The sequence below is a fragment of the Mustela nigripes genome, chromosome 4 (genome assembly GCF_022355385.1).
Source record: "Mustela nigripes isolate SB6536 chromosome 4, MUSNIG.SB6536, whole genome shotgun sequence".
Lineage (NCBI taxonomy): Eukaryota > Metazoa > Chordata > Mammalia > Carnivora > Mustelidae > Mustela > Mustela nigripes.
This window is the reverse complement of record NC_081560.1, coordinates 92117137-92130769: the sequence shown is the minus strand read 5'-3', so window position 1 is coordinate 92130769 and position 13633 is coordinate 92117137. Positions and strand designations below refer to the sequence as shown.

General features: G+C 43.1%; 1 protein-coding gene across 4 annotated transcripts in view; it reads left to right on the top strand.

The window, feature by feature from the left end:
- Positions 1-13633, top strand: part of LOC132016059 (contactin-associated protein-like 3) — a 170557-nt gene that overhangs the window by 73273 nt on the left and 83651 nt on the right. For all 4 annotated transcript variants that reach the window (XM_059397084.1, XM_059397082.1, XM_059397083.1 and 1 more), the window contains 3 exons: positions 4662-4809; positions 12413-12616; positions 13268-13452. In XM_059397084.1, coding sequence (XP_059253067.1) covers positions 4662-4809; positions 12413-12616; positions 13268-13452 — 537 coding nt within the window. The remainder of the gene's footprint in view (positions 1-4661; positions 4810-12412; positions 12617-13267; positions 13453-13633) is intronic.

The following is a 13633-nucleotide window of genomic DNA, read 5'->3' as shown; positions in this document are numbered from 1 at the left end:
GACGTGGATGGAACTAGAGGGTATCATGCTTAGTGAAATAAGTCAATTGGAGAAAGACAACTGTCATATGATCTCCCTGATATGAGGAAGTGGAGATGCAACATGGGGGGTTAAGTGGGTAGGAGAAGAATGAATGAAACAAGATGGGATTGGGAGGGAGACAAACCATAAGTGACTCTTAATCTCATAAAACAAACTGAGGGTTGCTGGGGGGAGGGGGTTTGGGAGAGGGTGGTTGGGTTATGGCTATTGGGGAGGGGTGTGCTGTGGTGAGTGCTGTGAAGTGTGTAAACCTGGTGATTCACAGACCTGTACCCCTGGGATAAAAATACATTATATGTTTATAAAAAATAAAAAAAATTTAAAAAACAGCCAAAAAATAAGTAAACAAAATTATAGTAATTGCATACCTATCCATAATTAGTTTAAATATATATGGACTAAGATCTCTAATTAAAAGACAGAGGTACGGAAAGCATAAATAAATAAGACTCATCCATATGTTGCTTATAAGAAGCTCATTTCAGATCCAAGGAAATGCAAACAGAAAGTCATGACATGCACACAGAAGCCAAACAACAACAACAACAACAACAAAGCTGGTGTAGCTGTACTTATATCAGACAAAATAGAATTTAAAACAAAGACCGCAATAAAAGAAGGGCATTACATAATGATAAAGAGATAAAGAGGTCAATAAAAGAGGTTACAATATTTATAAATTTTCCTCAACTTTCTTATTATTTAACACTCATAGATGCATACATTTATTCTAGATACTACAGTTTTGAAAATACACTATCAGGTCACAAAAATGAGTTCCCTGGGATGTTACTTAGAAATTATGTGGTACACATATACACAAACAGAAATTACTTTTTTGATTTGTAATATGTTCAGTAATGAGCATGTGTTACTTTTAGGATGGAAATGGAAATAAATACTATTATTGATTTGACAAAATAATTTTATCACAATTCAAAAATACAGTAGCATTTAGATGAATTTCGTTATTCTATAAAAACTCAAAGAAATACGATGCTGATGTGAATATGGTAAACATTTAAAAAAGAAAACTAGGGTTGTTTTGAAAATCTTAATTATGTTATGGACTTTGGGGAGTGTATGTGTTATCTGAGTGCGGTGAAGTGTGTAAACCTGGTGATTCACAGACATGTACCCCTGGGGCTAATAATTCATTATATGTTAATTAAAAATTTTTAAAAACCTTAAAAAAAAAGAAACGCATGATTGATTTGTACACAAAGAGACTGGTGATAGTTCTATGTAAGACAAAAATAACGTGATTCCTAAAAATTAGAACAAATTAACATGGTCACAGAGCTGTGCACACATACATATATATGTTCCAATATCTGAATGTAATTAAAATCGTGTGTGACAAATGCTTCATATACAGATTCTCAGAAGTTTTAAAGAGTGCCTTCTGAATCTCTTATTTTCATAGACTATTAAGACATTATTGACACTTGAAATATTCCTTAAATAGTATTCTGTCTAAATTCCATTAAAACAGCACTAGAAATTCCTTTTGCTATATGGCATTGTCATCACACGGTCTGAATGACAGTGTCCAGATTTTATCTTCCACGGACAAAGTGCTTCAGAAGGAAGTAATGATATCCAAGGAAAATAAAACAATTTGTTCAAATACTTTTCCTAGTTTTTGTCAGTTACCCTCAGATAAACATGGACTTCAGTTCTGAGGTTGAATTGTAACCTTGGCATCACAGTGAATGCGGGAGCCAACAGGGATCTGCATGTCTCAGGTCTTGAACCTGAGACAGAGTTTAAGGAACGGGATGCAGAGTTGGACAGATGAGGAGCCTCTGCCAGATGCACCCACCATAACCAAAATGGCAGCCAAGGCTGTGGCCACTGTGGCTGGTGCTCGTGGACCGCCTACCTCCAGGCAGGTGTGGGAACATGATTGTCAGGTATTATCTCATGTAATAGCTCCTCAACCTTCAGAGTTCACTGGACCAAGCTGGTTTTGTGGATGAAGGCAGTGGGTCTGGGAGCCTGTAAAAATAGGATCGTGTGCTGGACAGTGGTGGTGTTGGTACAAAGCAGCTCCTACCCACGCCAGCCTGCAGTTCCTGCAGGAAGCTAGGGGCAGGGAGGGCACATTCCCGACTTCCCATTTGGAGCACGGAGTCAATGGAGAGGGTTTGCCTGCTCTTGGTGTAACGGTTGCCAACCCTTGAAGAACTGGTGATGTTGGACAAAATGGTGCTTCCACTGAGCAAGAGAGAGAGGCCGGAGGGCTTCCCAGATGATGTTTCATTCACTAGCCAAGAGGAAGTGTTATAGGGTCTGAGACTGGCCCTGATACCACATTTGAGTTTTCTGTATTCTTGGTTCTGTCTGTTCCTACCTGCTTGTCATGGCTTACAAGCCTGAGCAGTGAACGGGCTTGGTTTGGTTGGGTTTGGGTCTTAAGCCAGGTCTAGGGTTTCAAAAAGCAAAACAACGAGATGGGCATTCTTTTTGCTCCAACTACGAGATTTGCTCCGGTGTTGCGTTGGTATGTCTGACCCTTTTAACTGTGGTGGGAGGCAGAGTGTGTCCTTCTGGTGCAAGGAAGCATAAGAAAGGGTCATGTCTTCTGTTCCCTCATTTTATTACTATTATATGAAGGAGTATTACGAGAACATCTTTGGCCCTCTGGATGATAAAACTTGGAGAGATCAAAGAATGCAGAACTTGAGCTTTTGATGGGAAGTTCCAAAGAACTGATAGCATTGAGGTAGATTTACCAGTTGTCACAGGTTTTTAGAAGAGACGCACCATAGCTGTCTGTTTTCAGAGCATAGACTGGTAAGGTCCTTGGATGGGGCAGCATTTTCTGATAAGATGCTGTGTTACGATTGGAAACCCTTAGGCTGTTATGGCTTTGCTGTTGCATAGGTCCTCTGGGAAAACTGATGGACAATCTGAGGAAGAGTCGATGGAATCAGTTTTAAAAGGGGGTATACAGTGTTGGGGGGTCGACACTGACACTGAAGAGCAGGAAGATCCCGTCGAAATCTTGTTGCGAAGGAGGCTATAGGAGGTTCTGAGACCCGGGTGGCAGGACAGAGGAGCCCAGCATCTCAGGGGACTTCGCAGGCACAAATTGTCTACACAAGAACCGTGGTCCTGTGGCTTACACTCTACACAAGAACCGTGGTCCTGTGGCTCACACTCTAGCTTCCAGATCGCTGTGCAGGAGTTAATACTGAGGAAGGCAGGACCATACGGGTGAGGGGAGCGGATTTGCCACAGGAATAACGAAGTCCATGTCATCAGAAGCGCACCCAGCTTTTTCTTCCCAGACGCAAGTAGGGAGCACTTCAGGAGCATTCAAGAGAGGTTTCAGGTCAGGGCGGAGAGGCTGCATGGGAACGCACTTCCTGGTGTTGGAGTCTGTCTCAGTTCTCCCATTCCTCTTGAATGTATGTTACCTTTGAGAAACCGAGCAAATCATTAGTGACACAGCTGTCTGAAATAGATTAAATCACCAGTGACATGATCGATATGTGTATATGCGAGCATCACTCTTTTTTGGGTTTCCCCATATGCTGATCTTCACATGAAATCAATGCGGTGAGAAACGAGTCACATGTCCCCTGTAACAATGTCTATTGTGCTCACACTGGCCTTTTCAAGCCTGAGGCCAGGTGCCTGTGTCCGGGCAAGGGCACCCCTCTGTCTTGTGGGTCTCCCCAGTGCTACCAAAGTGCGGCTATCTTGGGGGCAACCTGACCGCACACTAAGAACACTGCGATTGAAATCCAAAGCCCAGAATCTAGTCGTGGCCCTGCCGGGTAGCCGCTGTCCTACCGCCGCAGATTCTACTTTCTTGGACTTTGGTTTTGCCTTTATAAATGAAGGGTTTGGAACTAGAACCCTGTGTAGGTCCCTCCCAGTGCTCATACCCGAGTTGAGGGTTCTTCCTGCATGGATGGCAAGTTAACATCGTTCTTGATTGCCTTGGATGTGGGCTGCAAGAAAAGGTCTTGCTGCTCAGGAATGAGGGAAAGGCTTTAGGGGAAGAGCAAGCCTTCAGGGGTGGCAGGATTCCAGCCAGCTTATTGGTGCCACTGAAATGTAAATCACCCTGCAAATAAGGAAAGCTTAGAACAATGGTGACTAATCCAGGCCCTGAGGAAATGTGGTCACATCCCTGTTAAACATTAGCAGACTTTCTATGAAGCAGGCAGGCTTTTCTTTTTTTTTTTTTTTAATTTATTTTTTATTTATTTTCAGCATAGCAGTATTCATTATTTTTGCACCACACCCAGTGCTCCATGTAATCCTTACCCTCTATAATACCCACCACCTGGTACCCTGACGTCCCACCCCCGGCCCCTTCAAAACACTCAGATTGTTTTTCAGAGTCCATAGTCTCTCATGGTTCATCTCCCCTTCCAGTTTCCCTCAACTCCCTTCTCCTCTCCATCTCCCCATGTCCTCCATGTTATTTGTTATGCTCCACAAATAAGTGAGACCATGTGATAATTGACTCTGCTTGACTTATTTCACTCAGCAGGCTTTTGCATAAGAACAGAGTGAAGCCTCTGTCCCAAACCCACAGGAGAAGAGCTAGGGGCTCCGAGTTCTGCAGACACACTGATCCTTTCTCCATTCTCTCCCAGGGTTTTCCAGGTAACACAAACGCGGACAGCGTGGTGCATTACCAACTGCAGCCTCCCCTTGAAGCCAGGTTCCTGCGCTTCCTCCCCTTAGCCTGGAGCCCCAAGGGCAGGATTGGGATGAGGATAGAAGTGTACGGATGCACATACCGTAAGTGCTGTTTACCCCTCTCCCCGCCCCAAAATCAGTGACAGAGGGGACATGCTCTCATGGCCAGGCTGAAAACCGAGCTTGACTTGTTTCTAACTTTTTAGGTATCTCTGTGTGTCTGTGTGGAAAGCCTGGATACTGCTGTCTTTAGTTACTTTAGGTGAACATAGAGGTGGACCTGAACTGAGCCTCGGAATCGGAGAGTCCCAGGAGAGAGCGGGGTACCTGTTTTAGAGTGGGTGTGTCATCCAAACAACGAGGTCCAAGTCAACCACAGCAATTCACTGTGATGGATGGTGCCGTTTTTGGGCACTGAGGTGACCCTTGTGTGGGGATGAAGGGGACAGCCGGTGATCTTGTTTTCCCCATAACCCAAAATGACTCTGGGCTTCTCCCATATTCGCTGTTCAAATCCCCACATTCTCGACGTGAATCTTTGCTTGAACATCACTTATGTGTTGTGTCTTCCCTCTTTTCCTCACTGATGTGCAGAGGGACAAAAGTCACAGCCAGTGTGAGCGTCAACACAAGCAGAAACACATTCAGTGACGTCTGTGGGGAAATCGACTCTACCGTTGCCATTTTGATGATTTGGAATATGTTGGAATTTTTTAAATGAGCACAAAAAGAAAAAAAAATATTAATGAAAAATTTCTAGAAAACTGAAGAATAGCCCAAAGAGTATGTTGGCTGGGAACATCGTGGGAGGCTGGGTTTTTGGTCACACTTCATTTCATACCTGAGCAGAGCATTAGCTTTGCCGAAAAGTGTCAGTGAGATCTGTCACAGGCACAATGTTTAATATGTCAGATCCTTGCTAGCAGACATTTTCTCATTCAACAACCAGACCGGCCAGATGGATCTGGTATGGCCTCGAGGGAGAACTTGACCATGGAGACATGGAGATGTTTGCGAGAGCTATTCCATACTGGACCTAGGATTTAAAAACTGTCTTTCCCCCCAAATTTGGTTCTCATAATTACTATATTATGCAGGCTTTCATTTCTTTGTTCCCTCACATGCCATGTCAGAATTTACCGGACACTTGCTATTTGCAAAGAATTGTGTTAGGGACTGGATGTAGGGGGCCCTTCTAAAATGATTGGTTTTCTTTGTAAGGAGATTGTCATAAAATTGTACAAAACAAATGTGAAATATTGGAACACGATCCTGGGGCCTAGGGAGGAGGGCAGCCAGTCAGTTTTCTGAGTGAAGGGCTTGCAGAGTGAGCTGGGGTAGGGAGGGGCTTCTGGAGTGAGGAAGGCAGGAACATGCACCCGGTGGCTCTGGGACTCTGGGCTTCTGTGGTCTTGGGGTCTGGGAGGGTGTGGGCACTGTTGGGCAGAGGGAGCTGCTGCAAAGCAAGGATACCATCGCCCCTTTGCTGATCCCAGGGGCCGGGAGACCTTCTGGATGTGGGGATCACTGTCCCAGAAGTGATCCCGTCCTAGATTCAAGCGTCCCCTTTGGCCTCAGCTCCACTATCTTCCTGAGCTCTGACAGGCTCTGCTTTCACTCCATTTCCAAACCCTGCCTCTGTGTTGGCCCTTCCATGCAACATTCAGTGGAGATGGTTTCGTGATGCTGTCCGCCCTTTCCCCCCTCTTTCCACGGGCCATCACCTTCCCTCCTTTTGTGTCTGAGATCCATGAACGTGTTTACTCCTGCAAACAGCTGGGACACCCGATACTCCGTTTTCTCTTTGATCCCATAAAATCAGCTTCTCCTTCCTCCCATTACTCCTTCAGGTTTACTGACTTCAAAGCAGAACAAGGTCTTTGATGGTGATTTGCCGTTAGCCTGATGTTCTTCATGAGGCGGTACCACCTCCTTGGGGGAGAGGTCAGTCCCAGGGAGATCAAAGCTGCGGGCCTAGTCCCGGGAAGGACCTGAGTGCATCCTAAAGTCAGCAAACACGAGCTATGCGCCATGGGGGCCTCCTAGCCTAAAACCATGGACCAATAACAGTCACAGTGACTCGCAAAACTACACGGCATCCGTGGTTTACTAGTGGAGCTTCTGTCTTGTCTTCATTCTTACTATTAATAAGAGCAATTGTTCAAGCATAGAGCTTTGCCCTTTGTTTTTGACAGTAATTGTATACGATATGATTTATAGCCCCAAGTGTTAATCATTGCCCCCCTCCCCATTTCTAGTCTCACTGCTCTGTTGATATTGGGAACATGTCCAGATTGCTTATCGTGGCATATAATGTCTCTTAGATGCAGCTTCTCTCTCTGGTTTCACTTCTTTAAACTCCAATTACAATCATATTTGCTGTTCCTACGAACACCAGGCATTCTTCATGGCTTCCTGGGGTGGCACACACACGTTCTCTACCTGGAAATCCCCCCTTCCCCCAGCTCCTAGACTGCACATGGAGTGTGTGTGTGAAGTCTTCTTAGAGTCCCATGCCCCCTCCAGCAGCAACGAGGAAGGCGAATGTCCAGGGCTATATTCCCCATGAACTTGTTCTAGGCTTTGTATTCCACTCTGAAGAGGTTTCCGTTCCGGTGTCCTCTGCTTGCTTAAATTTTCAGTAACATTTACACACTCTGATCAGTTTCACGTTGACATCCTCGACGTAGGTCTCTGTAAGCCACAGACACCGACACTGGCCCCACATCCTCCTTCATTTCTTTCTTGACTGTTATTCTTCCCTGGGGCAACTTCTGCTCCTTCTTTTCTGCTTTGACTCCTGTGTTCATGGTTTGTGTCTTCTCAAGCATTGCCTTGAGCTTGTACTAGTCCCATCCTGTGGTGGTGTAGTGTCGTCTTGTGTTCATTAGTGTGTTGTTTGTCTGAATAAGGGAAGAGAGAGAGAATAAGGGGAGGACAGAAGGAGAGAAGAGGGAGGAAAGGAGTGTATGAGTCCTTGGGAATATGGACTACGTAGGCAGTTCCTGTGTCAAGTCAGGCATGAAAATAAAACTGGGAGTAAAACATGTAATTGGCCATTTTAAAACATTGCATTTATCTGGGGCATCTGGGCGGCTTAGTCAGTTAAGCATCTGACTCTTGATCTCAGCTCAGCTCTCTCAGGTTCATGAGTTCAAGCTTCACTTTGGGCTCCATGCTGGGCATGGAGCCTAGTTAAAAAAAATTAAAATATTGTGTTTATTTTAAAAATGTACTGACTGTTACAGCAGAAATTTATAGGTTTTGTTTAGCAACCTCAAAACATCCTTGATATTTATATATTTCTATAAATATAAATATATGTAATATAAATATTATAAAAATTTAAATGTCCATGATTAATACAAATAGCCAACTGTAACATATTTTTATTTGAATAAAAACTCCAAAATAATGCATTAAATTACCCATCACATTTAACTTTAGCAAGAAGGCTCCTGAAAAGTGTGTTTGTATGTAATTCAACTAATTAAATTATTGGGGTCTTGAGATGGAGATCACTTATTATGAATCAGAATGAGAACCAGTAGTTTTGTCCATTGCAAGAGTGCAGAACCTACATTCCAAAGTGGAAAATGTGATATGATACTTCATTGAAAATACGAAGTGTTTTTCCAATTTATGTGATTTCAATTTGTAATTATTAGTTTTCTTAACTGGGGCTATATTTTGATGCTATCACCAACATGGGTATGAAGGTGAGGGAACCTCTACTTCTACAGATGGGCTGTCCCCCATCCATGCTTGGAGAGTTAGCCGCTGCAAACTCACTGAGCTAAGTCTTCTCTGTCCCACAATATGATGTTTTGGTTTAATTTTTTTAAAAAATCTATTGCCTTGGGGCACCAGGGTGACTCAGTGGGTTAAACCTCTGCTTTTGGCTCAGGTCATGATCCCGGGGTCCTGGGATCGAGCCCTGCATCGGGCTCCCTGCTCAGCGGGGAGCCTGCTTCCCCTTCTCTCTCTGTCTGCCTCTCTGCCTGCTTGTGATCTCTGTCTGTCAAATAAATAAAATCTTTGAGAAAAATCTATTGCCTTTAAAAATGGTGTATGAGTGACACATGTTTAAAAATGTCCATTTGTTGACAGCTCTTATTGAATTAAATGTCCTTTTTTTCTTGTTCTATCAGTTAAGTGGCTTCAGAAAGGTACATTTTCATTCTAGAAACCATACTAATTTGAACAGCATTATAGTTCAGGTTTGGAAAATATAGTAAATAGCTTTGTACTTAAAAGCTTTGTTGACCTCACAAAACAAACTGAGGGTTGCTGGGGGGAGGGGGGTTGGGAGAAGGGGGTGGGATTATGGACATTGGGGAGGGTATGTGCTTTGGTGAGTGCTGTGAAGTGTGTAAACCTGGTGATTCACAGACCTGTACCCCTGGGGATAAAAATATATGTTTATAAAAAATAAAATATTAAAAAAATGTCATTTTATGTTTAGTGACATGTCCATTTGTTTTCAGATATTCAGACTGATTCATGAATGTTTGTAAGTGAACAAAGTTCTGTAGAATTGATTCTCTTTGACGAGGCCTGAAACTGAGTTTCCAGTGCACACATTCCCGTTGTAAGTCGTCCTTGTGACAGGGCACACTCTTACTTATCATGTGGGCTTCACATTTGTCATGAGGGGCTTCTTGATCAACAGTATGGCCCGTTGTTTGAACCGTGTTGGCTGCTTTTGGGTGCCTACCTGTAAATTGTGTGTGACACATGCCATATGATTGGGAAGGTCTTACCCTCTTTCTTTCCAGACACTTCCCCAGAGAAGACCTCCCCCGTGCTCCACTTCCTCCTTCCTGACTGTGAGCTTCCTTATCTCTAGTTTCCTAAGCAGCCTGCAGTAAGACTGGGCTACTCCTGCTGAAATGTGTTCTTTTCATGATAGCTGAAGTGAGAAGGTGAGGGGAGCACTGTCAGCTCTGGGAAGGCCCAGCCATGTCTGTCCTCTTGGGTTTTATCCCAGCACCTAGTGGGTGCTACACCCATGTTAAATGAAAATAGAGTGTACTTGAGGGAACAAATGGAAATTAAGTCAGGGCAGTGTGGGGGTTGGGGAGGAAGGGAATATGGGGAAGATGGTCTTTTAGTAACAAAGCTGTATTATCCAAAGCCAAATCCCTGCCAAGGCAGGGTCTGAAGCTACAGAAGATGGTCTGTATTATTATTCCACAGGAGCCATAATATTTACCTATTTTTTGACCTCATAAATATAGATTCATGAAAAGCCACAAACGAAGTGTATTGAATTATGCAACAGGTAGATCAACAAAAATAATTAAATTTTTTGATTTCCCATCTAAAATAGGGTTTTTAATATTTAAATCAAAGATGGATCGCCACATGTCTTGCGGTGAGCTGGTTCTTATCACGGCCACCTGTAAGCAGTCAGGAATCTGGCTCAGAAAGGATCACTGGCTCATGGCGCTGAGTGCGGGATGACAGGTGTCTGTAAAGTGCCAGACGGCACACATTTTAGGTCTGTGGGAACCTGTACTCTCTGCCACAATCCTTCATTTTTTTGTTTTTTAACAAACGTTTAAAAATTAGCTCATGGGCTGTACAGGCTGCAGAGTGATGTGGGTCATTTCAGATGAAGAGAAAGCAGCCTCACATTCCAGACTTCTGAAAGCAATTCCTCATTTTTATCTGTGCTGTTTTAACTCCTCTCCACTGAGCTTACGTTTGTTACCATTTAAGATTTTAGTGAAATCACCAGGACTACTACAAGATATGTTGTTTGAAGTGGTTTTGTTTTACTCCATTGATGACCTTTCCAGATTATATCTCAGTCTCCTTCTAGGCTTAGAGAACCTGTCAAAACACGTTAAATGTGCCTCGTAAGATAGAATGTGATGATTAGCTTGTGGTTGATTGTTCTAGGTATGAGTGTTAGGGATCTCAGTGGAGAGGAAACGAAAACATTATAACAAAAGGATTTTCAGTCCATTCTTATGTGTTTCTATAAATCCAATAAATTTTTCACTACTCCATTTTGTCTCAGGGGAATGTTCCAGGAAATATAATCTAGGTTCTGTAGAGCAGTGGTTCTCATATGTAGTCACCAGACCAGCGGCATCAGCATTGTCAACATCGCTAGGGGACATGTTAGAAAAACAGACTCTTAGGTCTCACCCCAGGCCAGTAGAGTCGCAGTTCTGGGATGGGGTCGGATTCTGTGTTCACCCAACACACAAGGACGTCCTCATCCTGAGAAGACCAATGTTACTCTTACAAAGCTATAGTGGCAACAGGGAAGCTGGGGACAAACCTGATCTGGTCAAAAGATGCCTGATAAAATCATTTGTGGAACAAATGTTTCTTCTTCACTAACTGCAGAAGGGACATCATTTAAATTTGACAAAGGGATATGTTTTTATCAGATGTTCATTTAACTATGCCATGGGGAATAATTGCTTGTTTCCATGATTTTTAGACACACTGCTGTGTTTATATATTTTCCACCATGTATGGGCACCGGAATCAAACTCCTGAATTTTCAAAAGGTGACTGCATGAAATAAAGGATTCCTTAGAGTAGTGAATGTAAAGGGTTTGCTGTAAATATTTTAGTTCGTCTGAATGAAATGCAGGTCCTATGTACATTGGTCCCACGCTTTTGTGAGGTTAAATAACCCAACATTGTATCACTGGCTCAGAAGACATCAGCTTCCTGTTTCTTTGGCTTCCTCTTGCACCTTCATTTATTGCACACACACATTTGAAAAAACCTCTTTTTCAAAAATTTGAATGCAACGTACACACAATGTTACATTAGCGTCAGGTGTACAACATGGTGATTTGATGATTTTACGGGTTGTACGATGTTCACCACCAGCATAGCTGTCACGTGTCCCCATACAACTCGATTAGAATATCGTTGACTATTTTCCTGGCCGTACCTTTCACACCGTGACTTATTCACTCACTCCATGACCGGATGCCAGAACCTGCCGTTCCGCATCACTCACTTTATCCATCTCCCACACCATCCCTTTAATAGCCACCAGTTTGTTCTCTGCATTTATAGGTCTGGTTCTGCTTTCTGTTTGCTTATTCATTTTTTTGTTTTGGTTTTGGATTCCTCATTTGAGTAAAATCATATGGTTTTTAACTTTTTAAGGACAGTAACATCTTGTCTTTTTACTTATGAAATATGAGAAATACGAGAGATTCTTCTGGGTAGTTAGTATGAATCCCTTTGTGTATCTCCTGTTCTGTCTTTGGTTTCTTTGACCAGTGTTCTTTTTACATTAATGATAAAATATAACTTTTTCAATAAAGAGAAAGCAAGTGACCTTGATAGTGGGAAAAATAAGACTACTGGAGAGTTGAGGACAGTGACAGCTTCATAGCCATGATGTGCTGCTGTGGGGAGTGACTTCAACTGTTTTACCGATCTTCGTTGTTTACAGGATGAGAAGTGGCCAGTACAAAGGCAGAAGCAATTGGGCTTAGTCAACAGAAGTATTTCTAGCTGATACATGTTAGGGAAAATGTCAGAAAAGAAAAAGGGTGGAGGTTAGGGATCTCAACTACGGGTATCAGGGAGGATGGGCAGCACCATCCCCTCTGCACTAAACAGACCAGAGATAATTATGTGTGCGTGTGCTTGTGTCAACTTGCCTGAATAAAGATTATTTTTGATTACTTTGATTATTTTCTAATGTCTCCTACTGTAGGATCCGAGATGGTTAACTTTGATGGGAAAAGCTCCTTGCTATACACGTTTAATCGGAAATCTGTGAGTCCAGCAAAAGATGTTATTTCTTTGAAATTTAAAACCAGGCAGACTGACGGGATTCTACTCCACAGAGAAGGACAAAACAGCAAACACGTCACCCTGCAGTTAGTTAGAGGAAAGCTCATCTTATTGCTTAATTCAGGTAAAAATTTCCCAGTGGGTGTTTTCAAAAATATGCCTCTTTAGATGGATGTATCTTTTTATGCTTAGTTTTTCACAGTTAAGTAGCTAATTTATCCTGAAACCAGAACATTTTAAGAAAGAAAGAAGACCCTAGAAATAATTACTCTGGAGCAAGAAGTGTGACCCAGAACGGTCTAGGCAAATGGAAGTGTGGTCGCTCCACAGTTGAGGTGTACTACGGAGAACATGCATGTATCCCGAATGTACTTTACTGTAACAAGTTTTATAGGTCAATTAGTGTGTAAGACCATTTGCACATGTTCAGTAAACAACCTGGTAATATAGTAAAGACAAGGGGTGGATCTCCAACCCGTGAGGCGGTGCTCTTCGTGAGGTTCTTGGAAGAAGATACTTCCAAGAAAAATGAAAATGCAATAATAATAATAAACACAAGTAAGGTAGAAGAAATCATTCCCAAGTGAGAGAAGGTTGTACATGAGGCTGAGGTAAAGGCAGTTGGCCAGCTCTCCAGATAGAAGTGTGCCAGGAAAGTGACTGGGGGACATGTTGACCTCCCACAAGGTAGCCACAGTACTGAGTTGGCCTCCCACATGGCAGCCATGGTACTGGGTTGGATGGGGTGGTTCATTTGCTTCACCTGTCCTTGTAGGCCGTGCTAACCTGCCCTCCCCTGACGCCCATGCAACCCTCACCCTGGGCAGCCTGCTGGATGACGAGCACTGGCATTCTGTCCTCATCGAGCTCGGGAACACGCATGTCCACTTCACTGTGGACAGGCACAGTCAGCATTTCCAGGCTGAGGGCGAGTGCGACTACTTGGATCTTGATTATAAGGTGTGAACATTTCTTTTCAAGTATTACAGATTTTGTTATTTAAATGCAACATAACCTTTTAAGAAAATACCGCTATGCAGAGAAATTCCCTTTGCTAGTAATTTGGAATTCTGGTGAAACGTTTCCTACGGGTGACATCAGCCCAGCAGGAGACCTACGTGCATTGTTGAGATGTTGTGTC